The sequence below is a fragment of the Vombatus ursinus genome, unplaced genomic scaffold, assembly GCF_900497805.2.
Source record: "Vombatus ursinus unplaced genomic scaffold, bare-nosed wombat genome assembly UNPS02014798.1, whole genome shotgun sequence".
Lineage (NCBI taxonomy): Eukaryota > Metazoa > Chordata > Mammalia > Diprotodontia > Vombatidae > Vombatus > Vombatus ursinus.
The window spans coordinates 31766581-31792776 of NW_020954576.1; the positions used below are offsets into that span (position 1 = coordinate 31766581).

The 26196-nt window shown below is 35.5% G+C and overlaps 1 protein-coding gene across 1 annotated transcript in view; it reads left to right on the top strand.

Annotated features, from left to right (window-relative positions):
* Nucleotides 1-26196, top strand: part of LOC114049649 (bifunctional glutamate/proline--tRNA ligase-like) — a 70765-nt gene that overhangs the window by 42364 nt on the left and 2205 nt on the right. The window contains exons 22-31 of the mRNA XM_027870925.1: nt 640-691; nt 1585-1794; nt 3367-3439; nt 4914-4993; nt 5213-5314; nt 6444-6599; nt 7203-7400; nt 7815-7988; nt 20484-20644; nt 21637-21715. Of these exons, the coding sequence (XP_027726726.1) occupies nt 640-691; nt 1585-1794; nt 3367-3439; nt 4914-4993; nt 5213-5314; nt 6444-6599; nt 7203-7400; nt 7815-7988; nt 20484-20644; nt 21637-21715 (1285 nt within the window). The remainder of the gene's footprint in view (nt 1-639; nt 692-1584; nt 1795-3366; nt 3440-4913; nt 4994-5212; nt 5315-6443; nt 6600-7202; nt 7401-7814; nt 7989-20483; nt 20645-21636; nt 21716-26196) is intronic.

The window sequence follows — 26196 nt, forward strand, 5'->3', positions numbered from 1 at the left end:
GGTGAAAGAATCTGAGAAATCAGGTGTTCCAGAAGGGTTAGACCTAACCTGCGTAATTAATTTCAGGTCCAGTCTTTAGTCCTCTGCTAGGTTTCTCTGTCAGAGTATCTGCTTTCAGGGTTATATTCCTGCAATATACTGAATTTATATAGAGAAAAGAGTAACCAAAGAAATATTTAAATACAGTTTTATTAAGGTTCTCATTTGCTAGTTGAATGGCAACAGGACAACCTAATAGGTTTCCATGTTTGATAGGGAGTGACAGCCAGGCTTGGGATTGAGTTCCATCACTAATCAGTTATGGCTACCCAGAAGGATCTGCTCTATTCATCTGTTCCACGCTCTTGTGCTCTACAACCTAATTTTGGACTGCCTGCCTATAGGAGATAAACAACATGAGGTTGCCTAGCTGCTGGTTTAAGTACTTTAAATATTTTTGAATGGTCCACTAAAGATTTTTGAACTGACTACTTTTTTATAGGGATAGAAAGTACAGTTCCTCCCCTGAGGAATTATACTTGTCCTTGATACCAGCTATAACTTGGTTCCTTCTGCTTAAAGTAATTTTTACGATTTTCCTTAAATATCAACAGTAGCAATTGCATTTGATGATTTACTTTTGTTTTCTAATTATTGCAGATTGGGTTTAGAAGCAAAAAAAGAAGAAAATCTTGCGGACTGGTTTTCTCAAGTAAATATATTCCATTTGACTTTCATATTTATAAGTTGGATTGAACATATAGTTACATGCTAACTATTGCACATAATTATAGAGAAAGAAACTTGAGTATATTTAATTTAATCTCAGTTCTAACATTGTTGGATTTTATTTTTCAGTGTATTGATCACATCTTTTGAATGAATTGTATGTTCTTACTTGTTCTTTTAGATTATATCCAGGACAGGATAGACAGTATAAGTAGTTCTAAAATATTTTCTATGTGGTTTTCCACCCTCCATTAAAATCTTATTCTGATATTCAGTCATAGAGATAGCTAGGTGGCGCAGTGGATAAGCTCCTGCCTTGGAGTCAGAAGGACCTGAATTCAAATCCGGCCTCAGACACTTGACACTTACTAGCTGTGTGACCTTGGACAAGTCACTTAACCCCAAGTGCCTCACCAAAAATAAATAATCAAAAATCGACTGATTAAGGGTGACCCTGGGTGTTTTCATAGGTTAAACCTGCAAAATGCAAATTCTTTTGCAGGTCCTATGAAGTTGTAAAGGCTTCAAGTGATAGGCTGTAGATTTTTGTTCCAAAAACCAACTTAGTTTATTTCTGAGAGACTCCTGTCACCAGAAAATTTGCCTTCAGCTTTTTGACCACAACTGCCAAGGAAAATGATCTACTAAAGCATGAAAAGCATGGAGGGGGTATGATCTGCTTAAGTGCAAGATGATTTGTACTGATGAAATCACATATTTGGTGAAGATTTGAATTTGGTTTAGAGCCTTTCATGTAAATTTGAGATTTAGAGTTTGAGGGTCATGCTCATTACTTGTTTTTATTATATTCCAGTAATCATTTAGTTCTTAGCTTCATTAAGTTCTTTTGTAATAATGAATTTATATTTTATAAAGGTAATCACAAAATCAGAAATGATTGAGTACTATGATGTGAGTGGTTGCTATATTCTCCGTCCCTGGGCCTATTCCATTTGGGAAACCATTAAAGACTTTTTTGATGCTGAGATCAAGAAACTAGGTGTGGAAAACTGCTACTTCCCCATGTTTGTGTCTCAGAGTGCTTTGGAGAAAGAAAAGACTCACATTGCTGACTTTGCCCCTGAGGTAAGCTGGCATGTTTGCTTTATTTACATAGTTGTTACTCTTAGAACCCAAAGATTTGTTTTGACTTGTAGGTACTGAGGTTAACTTTTAAAAACCCTTTAGTAAGAAATTATTAAAAATGTGCTTTAAAATAAAATGTATAGGGACTTCTTTATATTAATGTCTTTATGGATAAATGGAAATTCTATTTTAATCAAGTTTATCAGTTTTAAAAAACAATACGTAATGGAAATTACTCTTGTTTTAATATTTACAGAGGGGTAAGGATAATTTTATAACTGTTGAGTTGTTAGGTTGAACTACCCTAACTTAAGACTACGGTGGCGGTTCTTCATAATTTGTGCATAATTTTTAATGTTATGAGGGCTAGCAATCAGAGACAAAAAGTTTATGTAGTGCTACTTTTCAATCTCTTTTGTTATTTCATCATTTCATGACATACCTCCTTCCCCAAGGTGAACTCTTTTCTATTCTCTCTCTAGATTGTCTCATTGGCTGAACCTCATCAGCTCTTGTGGATATCATTGTCATCTCTATGCAGATGATTCTTAGATCTACATGAAGACGTCAGCAAGTATTTGTTAAACACTCACTATGTGCCAGGCACTGTGCTAAGAAGTGGGGATACAAAGAAAGACAGACACTATTTTTGTCCTTAAGAAGCTCAGATCAGTGATTCCCTGCAGCTTCTAGGAACAAATATAAATTTTCTCTTTGACCTTCAGAGCTCTTCAAAACCTGATCCTAATTTAACCTTTGTAGCCCATTACACATTATTCCCCTTCAAGTCCTTTATAATCAAACCACCCTAGCCTGCTGGCATAGTCCTACTCCTGTCATCATGTCATGCCTATGTGCTGACTATCCTCCATATTTAAATGCATTCCCAGCTTACTTCTGCCCCTTAGAGGCAGCTCAAGCACTACTCTCTTTGTGAGATTTTTTTTCTTTTTTTCTTTTAAAATGTAGGTGGTTTTTTTTTTCAATTAACAAATCCATCTGCTTTCCTCCACTGAAAAAGAAAGAAAAATGAAACCCTTGTAACGAGTGTGCCTTGTCAAGCAAAACAAATTCCTGCATTGGCCATGTCCAAAAAATTATACAGTATTCCAAAAGACATTTGTATACATCTGAATTTGCTCCCTGAGTCTATAACTTTTCTGTCAGGAGGTGGCTAGCAGGCTTATCGTAAGTTGAGGTCTTTTCTGATCCTCGCAACTGTTAATGCATCACCCCTTCCTCCCCCTAAAAAAATTACCTTATATATATTTTGAAGACTGTGAGCTCCTTAAGAGCAGGGATTATTTGTTGTTTTTTTCCTTTTTTTTTTTTTTTTTTTTTTTTGTATTCCTAGCACTTAGCACAGTGCCTGGCAAGTAGTAGGTGCTACTTGACTGACATCTATACAACTGTTTCTTTACCCTCATGAAATGTCAGCTCTTCATCAAATGTAAGGGGCTGCTTTACTTTTGTCTTTGTGTAGTTGATGCCCAGAACATAGTGGGCACTTGACAAATGTTAATTAATTGATTAATGCCCAAAGTTTGCAGAGTACAAATTTTGTCTTTCTAGGTTGCTTGGGTTACAAGGTCTGGCAAAACAGAATTGGCAGAACCAATAGCTATTCGCCCGACCAGTGAAACAGGTAAGGAAAGTTTTTATGTTACTGGACAGTGCCACCGTATTAGCTCCAAGTCTCTTTCCTTAGTCATTATATTTGTGATAGTTACTAGAAATACAACGTTTTAGGAAGTTTAATAAAGATGGAACAGGAACTCATATGGATAAGATAACTGTAATGTTCTCCTGTTATGAGTACATTACTCCTTAGAAAAGCGTTTTCTGTCATGTTCTGTTGAGAGAAATAAGTTTTTAAACACTGGTTAGTTAGGAAAATTAATTTTTAGGTTTTTTTTTAAAACTTTTTTATGCCTTTTTTGTACTGAGTACTTAAAAGTTCTGTACTATTTCTAATTTTTATTAGTCATCTTAGTTATTTCAGATCTGCAAGTTCATTAGTTCCCCAGAAGTGATTATCAGTTTGCTTTTTAGGAATGTAAAAGGTAATAGCTACTGCTATTATTTTCACACTTGGGGGGGGTTGACTTAAAGACAATAAGTAATATAAAACCTTTGTCAGAATAATTGAGCAAATAGACTCTAACCTGACTTTCAGGAGGAGTCTTGCTGTTTTTGTTTGTGTATAGTAACTGCAAACACAAATTTTAGAAATATATACTTTCTTTTAGGGCATTTAGAACTTTGTATGGATCAATTATTTTACATATGGGAAAATAGTACCAGCTATATGGAACAAAGCACCTAAAATAGCAGTCGATATTAAAATTTCTCATTGTTAGCCGTAATAACTAAACATATTTATATAATAGATGACAAAAAGTTTAGGTGTATTTATATATCCTTTTTGGGGGGTTGTGGGAGAGGCAATCAGGGTTAAGTGCCTTGCCCAGGGTCACACAGGTGGTAAGTTGTCTGAAGCTAGGTTTGAACTCAGGCCCTTCTGACTCTAGGGCCGGTGCTGTAGCCACTGTGCCACCTAGCTGCTCCTGTGTTCTTTATGTACTAGATATGATGCTGTACTTTAGTAAACCTTTTGCCTGAGCTGTTAGAACATCCCTCCTTCTCCCTACTTCAGTTCTCTTCCCTTGTCAGTCCATTCTCCATACTGCTGCCAAAGTGATATTCTTAAAGGATGAGTTTGGCCGTGTCACTATCCTGCCTAGAAAGCCCTGCTATTTCCCTGTTACGTTTAGGAAAAAATACAAACTCCTTTGTTGGGAATTCAAGCCTTTCCAGCTTACCTTAATATGTTTTACTTTCCTTTACACTGTCTGCAATCCAGTCTAATTGGCCTACTTTCTTTTCTATATGAACCCCATTCTATCTCCTATCTCTGTGACTTTGTGCCTGTGCACACTCTCCTCTCCTCTACCTCTTCCCATCAGGGCTCAGCTCAAGTGCCCCCTCTGAGGAGCCCGTTCCTCATCTCCTCTAGCAGCTTAGTACCACCCATCTCCACACACCCCCTAGAAAAGACTTTGCATGTTTATTTTGTGACCAGTATATTGTTAGATTATTAAGATTTTTTTCCTTTTTAGTACTGTATCCTACCTATGCAAAATGGGTCCAGTCACATAGGGATCTGCCAATCAGACTTAATCAGTGGTGCAATGTAGTAGTAAGTATATATCTCTTGCTGATTTCATGTATTGTTCTTCATAGGAATAAAAATGCCTAGTTGTTATTATATTGAATAGATTTTTTTTTTTTGGAGATGGGACTACTTTGGATTTTGAGAGTTGTGAAACAAATATTAACTGAAGTAGTGGTCAGTGTAAAATAAAAAATTTTCACTAGGTGCCTGAATTTACTGTAAACACATTAACTTCTTTTTCAGCGTTGGGAGTTCAAACATCCACAGCCTTTCCTTCGTACCCGTGAGTTCCTTTGGCAGGAAGGGCACAGTGCTTTTGCTACATATGAAGAAGCTGCAGAAGAGGTATAGGTTTTTTGTGATCTTTTGATTTGTTATGTGGGTGTGTATTTTAGCACATTGATATCTGTGTAATGGGCATTCAGTAAGTTCTTGGAAGTAAAAATTTAATCTACCCATAAGTGGCCCAGAAGAGATTTTCATGGAATAGTCTAGCCTTTGATTTATAGACTACATGTCACCTATACTCTGATAACCTTATTGCAGCAAGATGGCAATCCTGGGTTGTCAGAGACCGCTAGCGAAGGGCAAATGCCAGCAGATACTGTTGGTGCTTAAAGGCTAGTAAGGGATTTTGGAGAGGCCCGTCTCCAAAAGGATGAGAAACTTTTTCATCCTAAAAATGAATGAAGACCCTATTCTGAGGAGTTAACCTGTTTAAGTGAAAGGAGTGCCCACCCTCATGAAATGATAAATCTTTTGAAGGGTCAAATGCATTAGAATTTAAGTAACTTTTTAATTGGAATTTTTCATCATTTGTTGTTTATAGTTGAAAATTCTGACTTTGGTGTACAATCCAAATTGATAGAATAAAGCTAGTCATTATTGATTAATTTTAAATGATTTCTTTTGATTTCTTTTTTTTTTCCTTTCTTTTTTTTGGGGGGGGGTTTGGCAGTGGGGTTAAGTGACTTGTGGTCACACAGCTAGTAAGTGTTATGTGTGTGAGGCCAGATTTGAACTCAGGTCCTCCTGAATCCAGGACCCATGCTCTATCCACTGGGCCACCTAGCTGCCCCAGAATTTTTTAACTGAGTGCTCAATTGCCGTTAGCAATATGAGACATATATATGTAGTATTATGTACACATGCATATACACATGTACATATACACACTCACATAAATGTCTCCATTTCCTTTGGTTACTTTATCCCCTAAATTTCTAAAATAAAACTTTCAATAGGTATATTTTTGTTGTAGCAATTTGATTTTGTTTTATGCTGGTTTCCAGTTTCAGAAGCCTCCCTTTATAAGTTTATACTGTTCACTTTTACAAACCATTTCAGAAAAAAAAAATTATTATTTTGCAATTCAGAAGGAGTTTCTGCCCATTTATTTTTTTTAAATAAGCTTTTCTAAATTGAAATAAACAGTTGTCAGCTATGTGAAAATACTTATTTGCAATATGTATAGGTCCTGCAGATACTTGACCTATATGCTCGAGTGTATGAAGAACTCTTGGCAATCCCTGTTGTAAAGGGAAGAAAAACTGAGAAGGAGAAGTTTGCAGGAGGAGACTATACCACTACAATAGAAGCGTTCATTTCTGCCAGTGGAAGAGCAATCCAGGTATCAGCTTGAGGTGTATGGACTTTTATTTAATACATTTAGATGTGACCACCAAAGAAGTAAAGACAAGAAAATTCCTGAAGATCGTTCTTAGAACTGAAATATTTTAAAAATCCTTTCTGTACCCTTGTCTTCACTTAGCACTATATTATTATCAGGTCAAATAAACATAACACTTAAAGAGGTTTAATATTAAACATACTTCCTCTGGAAGTATGTTGTTGGATTAAATGACCTTTTCCATTTTTCTGTTATGTTTTATCTTGACCTTCAAAAATGTCATTTCCTTTTTTAGCAGTGGAAAGATGTCTTGTTCATTGTACCCATGAATAATGTATATTTTGAATCAACTGAGGTTTTTTTTATTGCTCTTAATCATATCTATTTTATGAACATGACAAATTTTTTTAAAGAAAGTTTCTAAAATAATGATTAGTTTGAATAGCTTACATTTTACAGAAGAAAACTTTGAGAACTCTAGCACTTACTTGTCAAGGCATAGTTAATTATTATATTACATTTATTATATACAATATATATTATTTACATAGTATATAAAATATAATAAATAATAATGCTTGCAACTGTTTGGCTTTATTTTAGGGAGGAACATCACATCATCTTGGGCAGAATTTTTCTAAAATGTTTGAAATTATTTTTGAAGACCCAAAGACACCAGGAGAGAAACAATTTGCCTATCAAAACTCTTGGGGGCTTACGACTCGAACTATTGGTGTTATGATAATGGTTCATGGGGACAATATTGGTTTAGTCCTTCCACCCCGAGTAGCCAGTGTTCAGGTAAGAAAGGTGTTTCCTTTCTTATGTAACCTTTCTTTCTACTTTGAAAGGTAGAATTTTCTAGAATTTTTAAAAATGCATTGTAAATAAGATAAGGTAGAACGTTAAACAAATTCTTGTTCATTTCAATCATTTTGTATATATGTTTTATTTTGTTTCTATAGTTAATTACTTTCAGTTCTTCAGATACTTTGAAATAATTTCTGAAGCCAAGTGTTTTCTGCTTGATAGCAAGCTGTTTATGGGGGTCTGATAAATAGTCCCTTAAAATTTCTTGTAATTTAGACATCGTGCACACTGACTTATGCAAAGTTTTCTAGTTAGTTGCCAACTGTTATCAATTTTACATAATAAAATTATGTGAGTGGAACTTATTTCTGTATTCTAAGTTTGGAATATTTTACTGGCTTCTAGGTTGTTGTTATTCCTTGTGGAATTACAAATGCACTCTCTGAAGAAGACAGAGAGGCATTAATTACAAAATGCAATGATTATCGAAAACGACTGCTCATGGTTAACATTCGTGCCCGGGTAGATTTAAGAGACAATTATTCACCAGGTTGGAAGTTCAATCATTGGGAGCTCAAGGTGAATTCCTCTAAACTGTTTCTCCTTACCTAATTACATTTCATATTTTGTTCTTCGTAACTGCTTTTTCTAATGTTTAAAAGCTGTATTATTACTCCTCTATATTTTAAGTGGTAATGTTTTTGATTAGTAAGAATTGAACATCCAGATGGTGCTTCGCTATACATATACATCCACACACACATATGTAGACAGAGAGTATTTATTTAAAGTTTATGTGCATGCTAAATTTCAAATGGAGGAGTTGCGTTAGCTTGTTTTTGTTGAAATGAATGTGATAATTAGCCATCCTAAAGCCATTTATGGTTGGGATATTAATGTTTTAATGTAGTTCCATCAGGAATTAGGGTTTCAGTAAGTAATTGAACTATTTTCAGAATACTCCGTATTATCTGTTTCCTCGTTTATTGAGTTGTGTGTAGTTGTTCTTTCAGTTTATGTTATAATCATTGTGTATGTTATTTTCTTGACTAATCACTTCACTCTGTATGAGTTTAAGTAAAACCTTTTGTGCTTCTCTACTCATCACATTCATCAATTCTTAAAAATGTTCCATCATACTAATGTACTGTAATTTGCTTAGCCATTTCCCAATCGATGGGCCTTTGTTTCCAATTCTTTGTTATCATCAAAAGTGCTTCTATGAATATTTTGATGTGTATAAGTTATAAGCCTAGTAATGGAATCTCCGAGTCAAAGGATATGGGCATTTTAGTCACTTTGTTTGCATAATTACAAATTACTTTTCAAAGTGGTTATGTTGATTGACAGCTACACAAGCAATTCACTGATATGCCTGTCTTCCCACAAGCCCTCCAATATTGACTGTTCTCATCTTGTCATCTTTGCCTGTTTGCTAAGGGTTCAGTGAAACCTCAGGGTCATTTTGATTTGCATTCCTAATATTAGTGATTCTTGGATACCAAACCCTTATCAGAGAAATTTAATGCAAAGATTCCCTCTCCCTCCATTTAACCATTTCCTTTCTTATCCTAGGTTCATTAATTTTCTTTGTACAGAACTTTTTAGTTTCATGTTATCGAATATATCTATTTTATCTTTTGTAGTTGCCTCTGTCACTGTTTGAGTGAGAATACATCTACCAGTAGCTGTTTAAGGATCTGCTTCTCTTCTAATTTTTTATTGTGTAATCTTCAATACTGAGTTTGTATATCCATTTAGAATATATTGTGGGATTTGGCATAAGGAGTTGGTCTAAGCCTAATTTCTGTCTGGCTGCTTTCTACTTTTCCCAACAGTTTTATCATATAGGGATTTCTTTCATAAGTAATTTTTATTTTCCAGTTTATCAAACAGTAGGTTATTGAGGTCCATTGTTTCTGATTCTCCCTTGTCTAATCTATTCCATTGATCTTTCTTTCTATTTTTTAATCAATACCAAATCATTTTATTTTTTTAAGGTGTTATTTTCTTCAGTATTTTTTAGGTTTCCCTTACCAAGTATTGACTTGTTTTTCATGATTTTCTTGCAACACTCTCATTTCTCTTCCCAGTTTTTCCTTTACTTCTCTCTTGATTTTCAAAACTCTTTTTGAACTCTTCCATGACCTGAGACTAATTCATATTTTTCTTGGAGGCTTTGGATGTAGGAGCTTTGACTTTGTTGTCTTCTTCTGAGTGTATGTTTTGATTTTCCTTGTCACCAAAGTAAGTTTCTATAGTCAGAGTTTTTTTCCATCGTTTGCTCATTTTCCCAGCCTGTTACTTGACTTTTTAATTTGTTAGGGTAGGGCTCTGCTTCCAGTGTGAAGGGTGCAGCTGTTTTCAGAGATACTTCAAGGGACCTGTAAGTTTTCAGTTCTTCCAAGGTGATATGATCTAAGGAGAGTTGTTTACTACTCTCCTGGTCTGTACTCTGGTCTATGAGTGACTACAAGTACTCTTTTCTGCCCTGGAACTGTGAGGAGGGTCCACTCTTCCATGGCTGCCACAAGCTCTGCTGTGCCAGTGCTCCTTCTCGCCCCAGGACTGCGACCCAGATTGAAGTATAGGCAAAGTAACAGAGTCCACCTCAGTGCTAGCAAAGAGACCCCTGTAATCTCCTTCTGACCACTTGTTCGATCACCTTACCATCTGTGGGCTGAGAGCTCCAGAAGCAGCCTCTGCTGCTGCTGCTGCCAATTCAGTCACTCCCAAGGTCTGCTCCTGGTTTGCTGGGGCTGGGGCTGTGCTGGGGCCAGGACTGGACTGTGCTGCTTTCTCACCCAGGTCTGACAGACCTTTCCTACTGACCTTTTAAGTTGTCTTTGGAGTTTGTGAGCTGTGAAGTCTGTAAATTGCCATTGCTGCCAGTGACTCAGTACCCTGAGGCCTGCTCCGGGTTTGCTGGGGCCTGGTCTGTGCTGGCTCAGCCTGCGCTGGACTGTGCTCCTCTCTCAGTCTGGTGCAACAGACCTTTCCTGTTGACCTTCTGGGTTGGCTTGGGCTGGAAATTTGTTTCATTCTGTCTTTTTGTGGGTTCTGCTGTTCTAGAATTTGTTAAGAGTCATTTTTTTTACAGGTATTTGGGGGAGTTTGGGGGGGAGCTCAGGTGAGTTCATTCTTTTACTCTGCCATCTTAGATCATCCCCCTCCACCCCCAATACCAAGTGGTTTTGATGACTGCTGCTTTATAATTAAAGGCCTAAAATAGGAAAAGAGAAATTAAAACTGTCCCTATTTGCTGATAACATGATGGTTTACATAAAAAATGCTAGGGAACCAACAAAGATACTACTTGAAGCATTTAGTTGTTTCAGCAGAATTGCAAGGTACGGAATAAACCCTCAGAAATCAACCGCGTTTCTACATAAGTAATAACAACAAAATACAAGAGGCAGTAGTAGAAATGAAAATCCAATTCCAAATAACAACAAAATGCATAAAATATTTAGGGATCTGTATGCCAAAGCACACAGAATACATGTATACATTTGATGACAAAGTGCTTCTTCAATAAAGAACAACTTAAATAGTTGGAGGAATATTCAGTGCTCATGGCTGGGCCATGACAATATGATAAAAATGACTATACTGCCAAAGTAAATTTATAATTTTAATGTTTTACCAATCAAATTATCTAAGGGATACTTTACAGAACGTGAGAAAATAATAGCAAAATTTATTTGAAAAAATAAAAGCTCTATAATATAAAGGAAATGATTAAAAAGGGTTGAGATGAAAGACTTCACACTAAATTATAAAGCAACAGTCAGGAGCTTACATTCTAATAGGAGAAGATGAAAGAGGAGGTAGTGATGGAAAGTGGGTTAGGAGGGTTCTAACTCAGAAGTAAAGCTTGGGAATTATGTCTGAAAGTGTGTAATGTAGCTGAGACTGAGCTAAATAAGTTGAAAGCTCACTAGTCAGAGACCTTAAGGCACCCCCAGGGACAGGAATAGAGTTCTAGTGGGAAGAAAAGGCCAGGTTACAGGGTGTCTGGCTTAAGGATGGCCAGAAAGTAGTATATTGAAGACCTGGCTAGATAAAGTGAAGGCTCACATGAAACTAGAAAGGATAGCTTGTGTGTTGGATAACAGACACATAATCCCCAAATCCCAGTAAACTGGAATGATACACCCAAATCTAACAAAATATGGATGAATGTAAAATCTTAGACATTAGTTTCAAAAAGATCAGCTACATAAGGAGATGTGTTTAGCAGTCCACATAGAAAAAGATTTAAGGCATTTAGTTGATTACAGGTTATAAAACATCAATTTGCTGTGACTACCAGAAATCCATTGTGAATTTAGACTGCAGTTCAATTCAGTTCAGCAATTATTAAGCACCAATAAGACACTCGTCCTTGGGCAGACAAAGATAAATAAGTGTTGTATTTATTTCTCAAGAAACTTATAGCCTAATAGGTAAGGTAAATATTATATCCAAATAACTCTAAGGCAAGGTCAAATGTTTTAAATTAAAAGACCCAGACAAATTATTATGAGAGTTACAGTGAGTGTGAGATCACTTGTAGCTACAAGGATCAGGGAAGTTTTCATGGAAGAGGTAACACCTATATTGAGTCCCCCAAAAGGGACTTTAACAGGGGGGAAAATGGGCTTGAAAGGCATAAGGGTACACTCATTCTGGGCATGGTGTAAACTGAGCATGCAAACAGAAGAAGTCTTTAACAGTTAATTAGAACAGAGGGCAGTGAGTATTCCAGCTATGCTGGAATGGACAGGAGTCCAGACATGGACAGGAGTCATGAGAGGTAAGTCTGGAAAGGTAGTGTAGAACCACATGGAAATTCTTGGATGCCATACTCAGGAATTTATATTTTACCTGGCTTTGGAATAGGCAATAGTGAACCACTGGAGGTTTTTGAGCAGGGATTTATGCAGTCAGAATGAGTTAGATTTTATGTATATCACACAGACAGTGAAGTGAAAGATGAATTGGAATTTAGTGCCTGAGGCAAGGAAGAGTCATAGTCTTACTTTTTTCTAAGGCAGTCAGATTATATCTGGACTTTTGTGTTTGACTCTGGGTCTACATTTTAAGAGAACTAATGTAGGCCCTTAGGAAACTCTGAAATGTGGGGAGGATTCTAAACTTTATCATCGTTTTTATTTAACTAAAAACAAAGAGCTGTTGGGTTGATTAATATTGAACACCAGTATACAAGTTTGGTGAGGAATTATTTACCTATAAATTAATTTTAGCACATAAAGACTCATTGCAGTTTTTCAGTCACTCCCTCTAAATCCTCCTCAGGGTTGTCTGTCTATTCATTCTTAATCAGTTTTCCTCCTAGCTGGTGTCTTGTTTTTCTGGTTCTTTTGCTTTGTGTTATTTTTAAATAGAGCTTACCAGATATCTTGGCATACATCGACTTTTTTGGTCTAATTTGCATTGTAGTATTCCATTGCTTAATTTAACACGGTTTAATAAACCATTCTCCTTTTGTTGAACATTTAATTTGTTTCCAGGTTGATTTTTTCTTTTGTTTTGTTATTTTCAGTAACATTGCTGCTATGGAAATCCTTATGTATATAGTAGCTCCCCTCCCTTTTCAAAATAACATGTGCAGGATATTTTCCCAACAATGACATTGTTAGGTCGAAGAGCATGATTTTTCTTCTTCTTCTTTTTTTTTTTTTTGGTAACTTTTACTTTATATTGCCAGGTTATTCTCCCACAAAGTTCTGCAAATATGCAGTTCTATCAGAAATGATGTGTGTACCTGTTTGTCCACAACCTCACTAGCACTGAATTTCATTGTTTTTAGTTATTTTTGTCTATTTGAAGGTTTGACATGGTAACTAAAAGCTGTTTGAAGCTTTGAAGCTCCTTATTGAAATTGAACATTGAAAAATGATGAGTAATTTATGTTTCCTCCTTTAAAAATGTTTCTTATTCTTTTACCGTTTATCCCCAGTAGGGTTGACAGAACTCTCATGACTTTTTAATAGTTTTTATATACTTTACATGACAAGTTTTTAGTATAGTTTTCCCAATCTATTATTTTTCTATTTTCTTTTAATTATGTTGTTTTTGTTATACAGGAATGCTTTATTTTCCTCTAGCCGTGTCTACTTGGTTTTTTTCTTTGAGAATGTTTTGTTGCTGTTCTTTTCACATCACTGTAACTTCCCAATAATCCCTCTAACTCACCAGTAAAACTTTTCTTTGTAACAAATAAGAGTAGTCAAACAAAATAGTCACATTTGAATATGTGTGCTTCCTTGCATACTGATACACTACCAAACATGCGTCAGAATGAAGTCAGTCACCATTGACTTGAATGAATGAAGCATTTATTAAGCAACTGCTATGTGCCAGATGCCATGTAAAAGCCATCCCTATTTTCAAGTTGGTTACAATTTAACTAGGGAAGATAACATGTACACATATAAGTAGTCAGTCTTTAAACATTTATTAAGTACCTACTACGTCCAGGCACTGTGCTATGCATTTGGGATACAAAGAAAGGCAAAAGACAGTTCCTGCACTCAAGGAGCTCACAGTATAATGGAGGAGACAACATGCAAACAACTATGTCCAAATAGAATAAGTACATGATAAATTAGAAATGATAAACAGAAGGAAGGAGCTAGCATTAAGGGGATCAGAAAACACTTCATGTAGAAAGTAGAATTTTATTTGAAAATTGAAGAAAGCCAAGAGGCAGAGATGAGGAGGGAAAGTATTCTAGGCATGGATGTGAGAGCCAGGGAAATGTCCAGAGTTGGGAGATGGAGTGTCTTATTTGAGGAGCAGCAAGGAGGCCAGTGGATATCGAGGGTGAGGAGAAAGGATTAAGATGTAAGAAGACTGGAAAGGTAGGTGAGTTGGTGAGAGTCTGCACCAATTAGAGAGGAGAAGGGGATGGGGTATTCAAAAGATGTTACAGAGGTAAACTTAGGTAGAGTTGGCAATAAGTTGGGTATGGGGAAATGAGAGAAAGGAGTGGAGGATGACACCTAGGTTTTTGATGCCTGGATGACTGGGAGGATGGTGGTGGCCTCTACAGTATGAGGGAAGCTCAGAAGAGGGGATGGTTTTGGAAAAAAAGATGATGAGTTCAATTTTCAACATGTTTAAGGTGTCTGCAGGACATCCATTTTGAGATGTCTAGTAGGTAATTACACAGATGTGTCCAAAGGTTTGGACTGGTTAAGTAGATCTGAGAATCATCAGCATAGAAAAGACAATTGAAACCATGGGAGGAGAAGGGGACCTAGGGTGACGTAGACAAAAATCTATCAAAGGAGACTGAGAAGGAGCTGACTAGAGAAGGACAGCCTAGGAGGAGACCCAGAAGAGAGTCAAGAGAAAGGGTCATCTAGGTGACACAGTAGATGAAGCTCCGGCTTTGGAGTCAGGAGGACCTGAGTTTAAATCCAGCCTCAATACTTGATGCTTATTAGCTGTGTGACTCTGGGCAAGTCACGTCACCCCAATTGCCTCACCGAAAAAACAAACAAAAAAAAAACTTAGAAAAGGGTATCAAGGAGAAGAGGATGATCAACCATGTCAAAAGCTTCAGAGAAGTCAAGGAGGAGGAGGATTGGGAAAAGACCATTAGTTTTTGTAATTAAGAGGTTATTGGTAACTTTAAAGAGCACACATTTTGTTGAATGATGAGATTGGAAGCCAGATGACAGAAGATTGAAAAGAGTGAGAGAAAAAAAATGGCATATGCAAAATAAATAGCAAGTGATTTTGGGTGGGAGATCTAGTGGCTGTGGAGCTGAACAGGAAGCAAAATGAGGGATTTTGAGAGAGTGGGTAGGAGCAGTCATGCAGCCGTAGGGAGTGTAGAGCTGTGATGAATAGTGAGAAGGCCAATTTGGCTGGATCTCAGTGCATGTGAAGGGGAGAGATGTTCAGTAAGACTGGAAAGGCTGGTGCAGGCTGGGTTGGGGAGAGATTGAATGACAGAGAAGTTCATATAGTATCTAGAGTTACTATAGAGTCACTGGAGGATACTGAGTAGTGGAGTGACAGCCAGATTTGAACTGTATGAATATAGTTTGGCAGCTGTGTAGAGGGTGGGTTAGAAAGGGGAGAGCTGTGGGAGAGCCCTCTTTAAAGGCTGTTCTAATAGTATAGGCAAGGGTAGTAACTGTGGGAGTGGAGAGAAGGGGAAAGATGCAAGAAATGCCGTGGAGGTAGAGAAGTCAAGATTTGGCAACTGATTGGGTATGTGGCATGAATTACAGTGGGGAATGGAGGGTGACGCTGAAGCCATAAACCTGTGTAACTGGAGGATTGTGGTACCCTTAACAGAAAGTTCAGAAATTAAGTGGAAACATAACAAAGTCAGTTTTGGATCTGTTGAGTTGGAGATGTCTATATAGCTCAAAATGTCTAGTAGTTGGTGATGTGGCACTGGAGTGAAAAAGAAACTGGGATGAGAAATACCGATCTGAGAGTCATCAGCATACAAATGATAATTAAACCCATGTGAATAGGTAATCTCTTCAAGAAGGAAAAGAGAAGAGGGCCCAACACAGAGCCTTAGGGTAACACCCACAGTTATGGGGTGTGTTGTTAGTGAGTAATGAAATGAAGAATTTGTTAAGCATTTACTATGGGCCAATCATTGCTTTAAGGGCTAGAGACAAATGCAAAAGTAGAATAGTTCCTTACCCTCAAGGAGCTTGTATTCTAATAGGAGGAGAGACCTTATGTAGGGAAATGGTGTCTTGTTTGCTTTTGAAATTTACAGGGATGGTGGGTGGAGCAAGTGAGTGAAGGGGAGTAGATTGACACATGCTTTCCAAGAGTAATGATAGAGTTGATTTGATTATAGAACTAGAAAGTGAAGTAGGGCTAATGACAAGAAATAATATCTGAGAATGAAGTAGTTACTTAACAGCATGGAGGACATCCATTTGAAAGGCAAGGAGCTGGGAGATGGAGAGTAGTTTGTGAACAGAAAGACCAGTGTAACTGGATCATAGAGTATGTGATGGGAAGGGAAGAGACTGATAGCTTTGGGGAGAGTGGTTTCAGTTGAATAACGAGTTGGGAAGTCAGACTGTAGCGGGTTTAGAAGCAGGCGAGGGGAGAGAAAGTGGAGGCAGTGAGTGTAGAAGGCTTTCCAAAGGAGTTTAGCTGAGAAGTGGAGGTTGATTCTCAAATAATTGATAGTTTTTATTTCTTACTGATCTTTATTACTATTAAATAAGAATTCAATGACTTTTGCTTTGTATTCCTAATGTGTGATTCCTGTTATGTACTGGGCACTTAAAATTGTTTTTGATTGATTGTTTAGGTTAAGTTTATATACTACAGTTTAACTGAACCACCCACCCCTTTTTTTTTTAAAGTTAATTGGATTTTTGGGCAGCTAAATGGCTCAGTGGATAGTGTGCCTGTCCTGGCTTTAGGAAGACTCATCTTCCTTAATTCAAATCTGGCCTCACACAGTTGCTACCTGTGTGACCCTGGGCAAGTCACTTAACCCTGTTTGCCTCAATTTCCTCATCTGTAAAATGAGCTGGAGAAGGAAATGGCAAAGGACTCTAGTATCTCTGCCAAGAAAACCCCAAATGGGGTCACGAAGAGTCAGACATGACTGAAACAACTGAACAAAAACAACAGTTTAATTTTCTAAGCCCGTTACTGTGTCATCTGCAAATAGTGATATTTTGACCTCTTCATTTCCAGGGCTAATCCTTATCATATCTTTCTCTTGTATAAGTGCAGTCTCTAGAAATTCTAATCATGGGAAGTAAAAAGTAGCATCCATACTTTGTACCACTTTTTAGTGGCAGTGCTTCAGATGATTCTCCATTACAAATTATTTTGGCTTTTGTCTTAAGGTAGAAACTTTTATCTTGTTGAGAGAAAAAAATCTCATGACATATGTGTGGGATTTTTTTTATTGTTTCTTAGTATTCTATTAGGAATGAATATTGGTGTTTTTTTTTTAAATAAATTTTTATTGGTAGCTCTTATTTTCACATTGCCAAAATTGCTCCTTGCATCTCTTCTTCCTGGTTGAACTTCTTTCAAAGGCTTGCTCTGTCTTGTTGCTTTTATCACATGCTTGTCTTGAGTTTTTTTGTTGTTGTTTATATGTTTAATTATGTTGATTCTGTCAGGAAATATGCATATTTCCTGATAGAACCTGAATGGCTGGTACAAATCTTGTCTGCTTATGAGGAATAATTTTACTGTATGAATTTTCCATTGCTATGTGTTGTTGGCTAACATTTAGTGTGTTTGCATCTATTTTCATTAGGGAAATTTGTCTATAATAAATTTTTTTAGTAGTTTAATGCTAGTTTTGCCTCAAAAAAGGTATTGGGTAATGTTCTACCATTCTTTATACTTAAGAATAATGTATGTACATAGGGATTATTTTATTGGTAAATTTAAAAGATTTTTAGTGTGAATCCATCCTAACCCTAGTTGTGAGGTACTTTTTTTTTCTTTTTGAGGTGTAAGGAGAAGTTAGTATTCTTTAAAGACTTTTATAATTTTTTTTTCTCTGAGATTAGTCTGTTTAAATTGTCAGAATCTTATGGCAGAAATTTATTTGTAGATAATCGTCAGTTTCTCTTAAAATCTCTTAATTTTTATACTGTTGCTCTGTGTTGCATAATATTCTTGATTTCTTTTGTGTTTAGTTGTTTATTATTTGTGGCTCCAAAAGACAGGTCTATTGGGTCAATTAGGGAAACAGAGAATTCAGTGAAATGGATTAGAGAAATAGATTTCATCTGTTTGTATGATGAAGCTTCATGACAGTTGGGGCAATTTAACATAAAAATGGACTGCCTGTTAAAGGAGGAGTTTGAGCATTGGCTATGTAACTATTTGCTGGGATTTTTTAGAGGGAAGTTAAATGTTGAATAAAGGGTTGAATTATTTGACTTTTGAGGTCCCTTCTGTTTCTGTTCATTGGTTTTCTATTCTAACACATGACAGTCCTTTCATTTTGAGCAAAATAGCTAGAACTTTTTTCTCCTATATAACTTTCCCTGTTATTCTTTGGAATCCCTTTTCCTTTCTTACAAAGCAATCGTGTTTAATATAGTGTAGTAGTACTATTTATGTGCTTTGTTGGAATTCTCCAGATAATAATATGTTTCTCCTCAAATTGTTTGCTTCATCGATTATTCATGTAATACTGTGTAAGCGTAGCACAACACTTCAGTAATAGTAGGTGTATTTTCCTTTACAAAGTCAGACCAATTTCTAGGGGATAAATTTTATTATTTGAATATTTAAAGTATATCTGTGTTTACCTATTTCTTTTATTAGGGAGACTAAAAGTGAACAATCCAAATATTCCATCCTTAGAGCACAATGCAGGTAGAGGGACACAGGGGACTCTTAGGTTAGGGTAATCACATTACATAGTCCCTGTTTATTTGTTTTATGTATGGTCATGGAACACAACTTTGCATCTAGAGTGACACATTAAAGGAGCAGCTTATTGCTTTCTTCTTAACTTGGGCAAGAAGGTAAAACTAGTCTATACTCCTCTATCCCTCACCTTCGTCTCTGCCCTTCTCAATTACCCTCCTTTCTTTGAGCCTGGATGTACAAGGCTGTTGCATCACCCAGTGTTCCTTAAACTTGGGGAAATATTTCCAATGGTGAGGCCGAATCAATTGTGTGGCCCTTCCTACTTACGAGCCAAAAAGGTTTAAATCAGAATTATGACTAGAGATAGTAAAAATTGTTCTGCTTTTTTGTTTTGTTTTGTTTTTTGTTTTTTGTTCATTGGTGCTGAATTCTATCTTTTTATTAGGGAATGAATGCTCGCATGCATGAAAAAGCATTTACCGAAATGATTACTATGTACCATGCTCAGGGATACAAATATAAAAGTCTAGAAAGTTCCTGCTCATTATAGAGCTCATACTCCAACTGGGGCAGACAACACATAAAAGGAAGTTTAGCTGTAGGGCAGATAAAAAAGAAGAAGCTCTATTTATATGTCCATTATTTGTAAACAAAACCAGTACGCTATCCTAAAATGTTTAGTGGACAAACATTTAGTGGACAACAGTGTTGTTGTTTCAGTGTCTTATTTAATTTTGCAAAGAAACTGAGATTTCTGTTGATTAATATGCTCCTGTGATTTTAGAGATGACTGGGAGGATGGAATTAGAAACTCTCAGGTTAGGGAATCTTCAGCCTGTTGCTCTACTTTTAGAGGCCACTCATCTCTCAAGCAGTCAGTATTGTAAGGGTCCCATGGAGACTGCCAAGTCTTGAGGTCATAGAACTTAAGTATTATAGTAATCATAGCCTCTACCAATTAATAACCAATAAACATTTATTAAGTGCCTGCTATATACCTGTCTCCGTCTTGAACTACCCAGACCTACACATAACCATGAGTCAGTTGTGTCTTGGTAATATGTTTGTTTGCTTATGCTTTTCTTTACTGAAAAGATCCATAGTTTAGATCAAGTTTGATAATATTTTATCATAATTAACGGTAGAGTTGGTTGAACCCTCAAGATCTCGGTTTTCTTACATTGCCACATAGAGTAGAAGCTTCTTAAAGATTTAGAAATTACCTAATAAATGTGAAATCATTACACAGTGATCTTTGTGATGATAATCATGCTTTGTCTTTAATAACTCAATAGCTCCCGTGTGTGCTTTTGTAATTTTGCAGAAGTTTGTTGTTGTTCGGTTGTTTCAGTTCATGTCTGACTCTTGGTGACCCCATTTGGGGTTTTCTTGGCAAAGATACTAGAGAGATTTGCCATTTCCTTCTCCAGCTTATTTTACAGATGAGGAAATTGAGGCAAACAGGGTTAAGTGACTTGCCCAGGGTCACACAGCTAGTAGGGTCACGCAGTTAGGGAGTGTCTGAGGTCAGGGTTGAACTCAAGTCTTCCTGAATCCAGTTCTGGTACTGTCTGCAGTATGCCACTCAGCTGCAGAGGTTAGAGAGAGAGTGTTTATGTATACATAGATTTGTGTTTCTTATTGATTCTTGACATGCATGTAATTGCAGGTATTTGTGTGTATGAGTATTTACGTTACAGTTGTCTTTAAATTTTCTAGGGGGTTCCACTCAGACTTGAAGTGGGGCCACGGGATATGAAGAACTGTCAGTTTGTAGCAGTCAGACGAGACACTGGTGAAAAGTTGACAATTGCTGAAAAGGAAACTGAAACAAAGCTTCATGATGTTTTGGAGGATATCCAGGCTAACCTTTTCAAAAGGTTGGATCCTTATAAACTAAATCTAAGATATGTGATATGTTCTTTAAAAATGATGTTTAATTTTTAGAGAAGAAATTTTATAGATCCTTTAACTGTTCTTCACCTTATCCTTATCCCAAGTAACATTTTTATTTTTTTTGCATTTGTTCTTCTGTGACTGTTTATAAACTGTGTTTGGACTTGAGCAAATACTGACAAAAGACAAATTAGGACAGTGGTACTTAGATAAAGGAAAAAATAAATACCAAAATATTCCTGTTTACATTGAGACCCATGTTTTACAGCATGGGATGAAGCTAATTTTATGTTGTAATCATCAAATTTAATGTGACCAGGATGCAACTTTGGACTTTTAGCTTGGCTCCAAGAGACCAAGATACTTAACCTGCCACAGCCATTAGATTGATTTATTTATGTAAGTAAAACGTATAGTTGCCAAACAAAAGCTTTCACTTCACGGCATTTACGTGGTCCCAGGAAGCTCCAGAATGCAAAAGAGAGAGTATGTATTGATTCGTGACAGGTGGTTTACTACCATACATTCTATGCCATTCATTTGATTAGAGGGGAGTGGGGTTATAATTGACATGTGAAAGTGAAAAAGAAAGCATATAATAAATTCTTAGCTTCCTAGTTAACCAATTAAATTCCTAAAATTTAAGTTCTTCAAGAAGAGACTGGTATGTTAGATCAAGTTAGTAAGAATACTATACATTGAAAGAATGTTTTAAGCTTCATTTGGTTTTTAAAACAACCCCATCAGGTGGTGGTATTCTTACTTTTTAGATGAGTAAATTGAGGCTGAGACAGACTGTAACTTGTATATTTGGTCACATAGCTAATAAGTAGCAGAACCTGGACAAGAACAGAGGTCTTCTGCTTCCAAATCTATTGATATTTTCCAACTAACTTACCACCTCATGTTGTTTTAACAAACTGGTTACAAGTGTTGGTGAATAGAAAGAAACATTTATTAATTCTTTTCTCTTTAGAGCATCTGAAGACCTCAAAACTCACATGGTTGTAGCCAGTACAATGGAAGAATTTCAGAAAGTATTGGATTCTGGAAAGGTAAAAAACTTTTGAAAAGTTTTAAAACCTTCACGTGGGTAAATTAAAAATATTTAATTGTTTTTTTTAAATACTGTTGAAACTTAAGGAACTATATGTTTGTGCCTTTTTTATAATTAGGTGAGGTGATGTATTTGTTATGGCAATATTCTCACCTGAGGATTGCTGTGAAAAAGTTTTTCTATATGAGGTTGCTCAAATTACGTGCTATGTACTGAGTAAGTGAAAAAATAATGTCTTAGCCCATTTAGGGAGTTGATATTCACAATATCTAATGTATGGACAGTTACAGAATCCTTTTGTGAGTGTGATTATGTCATTTTATGAGTGAAGAAACTCAGGCTCAGAGAGGTGACAACTTGTCCTCAATCAGACTGCCTGTGAGTGGCAGAGCTTTGGCTAAACCCAGGCAGGTATCAGAATACCTGATTTAGTGTACTTTCTACCATATCATCCTATCAAAACCCACTTAAAACATTAGCTGAGTTTTTGTCTCCGGCATGTCTATTTTTCCACAGAGGGATGGATAAATCCTTGTTAAGCACTTAAAATATACTAGGCACTATTCTAAGTACCAAGGATAAAAATACAAGCAGACAAAATAGTTAATGTTGTGTATACTTTTGTATTAAGCCCAAAATTGAATTGAATGCCTTGTGAAATAGTGAATTTCTCATGACTTAGAGTCATAAAGTACATACTAGACCATCTAATAAAAAATGTAAAGGAGATTCCCTCATAGGGTGGGACATTGGACAATATCCTTTTCCGTCACTAAGATCTCGTATCAGTGATCATTTGAACCTCTGTCCTCATCTATAAAATGAGATACTAAGGTCCTTTCCCATTCTTAGTTTCTTTGATCCCATTTTTGCCTGAGTGTGTGGTTTCTTTAGATCTGTCTTCATTCAAGCCCCATCACTTCTGTCATATGACCATACGATGACTATACTACCTATATCAATGAAAGAGTGTTGAGGTCAGCCCAGCTGACCAGGGGAAATTTGGGTTTCTCTTTTTCGTTTCAAGAATGTGCATCCAATTTGTTTTCTTTGTGTTTAGTTTATTTCTTTTTTTTTCTTTTTTAGTTTATTTCTTAAAACATTTTCATTTCCTTTATTGTAGAAATAATGTCTCTAGGTTACATTTAAAAAAATAATCTTTTAAAAATGTTGAATGAGTTAATAAATTAGCTTATAGGGCAACTTTAGTTGTCATGGGAATAATAACCGTGGCTTTCACAGAAGTTAATAATGTGCAAGATAGCTAAAATGTCTTTTAAGACTAATAGAAGATAAGCCATTGTAAGCATTTCAACTCCTAGTTTAAGGTAGACTGCAACTTAATTTCAGGTACAGGTCCAAAGAGCATGTTTTAGGCACTAAAATTTTTTGTATTTTCTATTCCCTGGGCCCCCTTTCCTGTCTCATCCCCATAGTGTTTTAAGAGGTGGTAACCATCGAAAAATCTCCAAGACTAGTATAAATATAGCTGTTGTACTTTTTTTTATGAAGTTAAAAAGAACCTTTACAGATAAAATAGAATTTGATCATTGTTAGACATCTAGGTATTCTAGTATTTGATTTTAAAATTCTTTTTTCCCCAAACTTCTTAAAATCTGATTGTGCTTGGTTTGCTTTTGAGAGTTATTCCAGTGTAGAATGCTTTAATTAACTGAACTGTTATGCATTTTAATACAGATCTCATAAGTGTATATGTTTCTACTGAACTCATTCAAACAGATTTCATTATACATTTAAATAAACATTGATAGAGTATGAATGTGCTCTCTATTCCTAATTTTAGGTAAAATGCACACCATCATTATATCTCATGTTTAATATTCCTCACTACATACACATATAATGTATAAACATGTTTGCCTTTGTTACAGTGGTATTTGTTTTTTATGTATAATTTTAAATGTGTCTTTTTTAAGAACTTAGTGTGGTGACATGTCTTTGCAACATTTCCCATTAAAATAGTTTCAGTGAACTATAACAATTGCTAATGATGGAATTTTTCCAATTTGTTGTTAAATTAAGCTTTAGTGTGAACCAGAAATCTTTTAATGACTGAATTAAAGTTAAAATTATAGTAACAATAAGCTTTTGTATAGCATTTTTAACTTAATAAAATGCTTTCTGGACAACTCTGTAAGTTGTTAAATATTATGTCAACATTTTATAGATAAGGAAACTGAGGTTCACACAGTTTGTCATTTGTCCCTGGTCATACAACTAGTAAATCTTGAAATTGAATTCAACCTAAAAATTTATATTATTTCATGGCAATGCATAAAATTTATATTTTACAATATATTCTGGATAAGCTATTATACAGAATTTTTTTTTGTCACTTCAAAAATTATAACATGTTTAATATTTTTTAAATTGTAGATATTTTGAACAATTTAACAACAAAAGTACTAGGTGAATTTTTGCTCCTTGTTTTTAAGATGAACCTGAACTTAAGGGCATAGTGATTGTTTCCTTAAAATTAAGGAATGTAACTGCCAACTGGAAGTAAAACTATTAAAATAATTGTTAAAATAGTATCAAATAAAATATTAAGCTAGTTGCTGAATTAACATTTTAAAACAAAATACATAGGAATGTATTTCCTGTAGGAAGAGATTATTTGTAACTAAACCTTGAACAGTTTTCCTGTCACTGTATAATTAAAGATGATTGGCCCTTCTCCGATCTTCCCCCTTTTCTAATTCATTGTAAACAATGCTTTTTGTAAATGTTAGAGTTTTTAATCCTTTTTGTTTGAGTTGGTGCTAATGATTTACCAAGTATCAACACAAAGGGGGCAAGTTTCACTGTTATCTTAGCCCAAATACTCGCATAGTTTGAGTTTTAATTTTTCACTTCAAAAATCATTTCATAAGAATCTATTCTATTTTTAAATTCAAGGGGAAAATATTCTTACCAGAGGCAAAATAAAATTTTATAATTAAATTGCATTTATCATGAATAGTCGACTCAGATTATACGAGGTCATGTTATTCAGGTAGAAGTTGATCAAGCATTTCCATTTCAAATACTGACGAATTGTATAATGCTGTAGATTAGTATAGTACTATTTATTTGTTTTGTTGAAATTCTTCTTGAGGTGGAACCTATATAAAGTCCGTTACTACTAATGAGATAATTAATGTGCTCTGCTGATAATACATAGTTTAATTTACTTTTTAATCTCAGCAGAGAAGCAATTTATGTAGTTGTGAGTATATTGTTCTTAGAGTTAGAAGACTGGGTGGGGACTGCTCCATTTGTTAATAACTGTACTTGAATTGAAGTAAGTCATTTAACATCAGGTTTTTGATAAAATTTTTATAAGACTTTAAAGGGTCTTTGTGAGCAACTGCATTGATTGGCCTTAAAGTGCTATATGAGTATGAATTATTGTAATTATTATTGTTTGTTGATAAGGTATTAATCTCAATTTATATTTACTATGCATTTCAGTAGGGAAGTCCCTTGAAACCTAAACACTTAACTAAATGCTTTGTACTGGCACAGTTTAGAGTGTTGCATTGTCCTGGGTCTGTTAGGAAGACAATGTATACCTCCTTCCCAAAATGAAGAAGTTGATGTGGATGATCTCTAAGTTCCTTTCCAAGTGATGATAATGATTATTCTTGTGCTTGTAGGTTTGCTTTATTTTAGGCTAACCTATTGTTATGGACATATGAAGGCAATCAAAAAGAAAAAAAAACAAACAAACTAGAAGGGACTTCTTAAATTGGCCTCTAACCCAGCCTGTAAATTTTACATATGAGCAAATAGAGTTCTTCATTTTAAAGACCAAGGGTGCACAGCAAATGAATGGCAGAGTTTGCATTAGAACCAAGACCTGGTAGAATTTGAAATTATAATAGAATTCCTTTTTTTTAGTTCACTATTTATGGGATGCAGGGAGAAATAGTTAGAAATGATCATTCCAAGGGAAGTCTGCCACATTCTGTGTCTCAATAAAATGAGGTAGTTGGACTACATGATCTCTAAAATCTCTTTTAAATCCAGATCTTATCTTTAAAAAAAAAAAAAGCATTCCATATTTTTTTTCCCATTTTTATCACTATAGCTTTTTAGGTAAATGAAGCCAGAATTTTATGATATAGTAAAGAAATCCCAGGAAGTCCAAAAGTCACAACTTTGTGGTACACCTGAGAGAAGAGCTTGGGTCTACTTGCAGCCACTTTGTTCTTTTGTTAGATCACTGTTTCCTAAACGTTGTTTTGGGATATTTGAAATACTGCAGTCTTTAGTGTGTTATTTTGTTCTAGGTTTCTTTGGTCTCCTTTTCAATTTTTGATCTGATGGTATGTCATAGTAACTGTTGTAAAGAAAGTAAGAATGGTGACTATATGTATGAATGTGAAAATATATGTTTATATAGATGAGGGGGAAAACAGAAGGCGCATAGTCCCTCCCACCCCACCTTCTCCTTTCCTCATATCTTTCCTGATA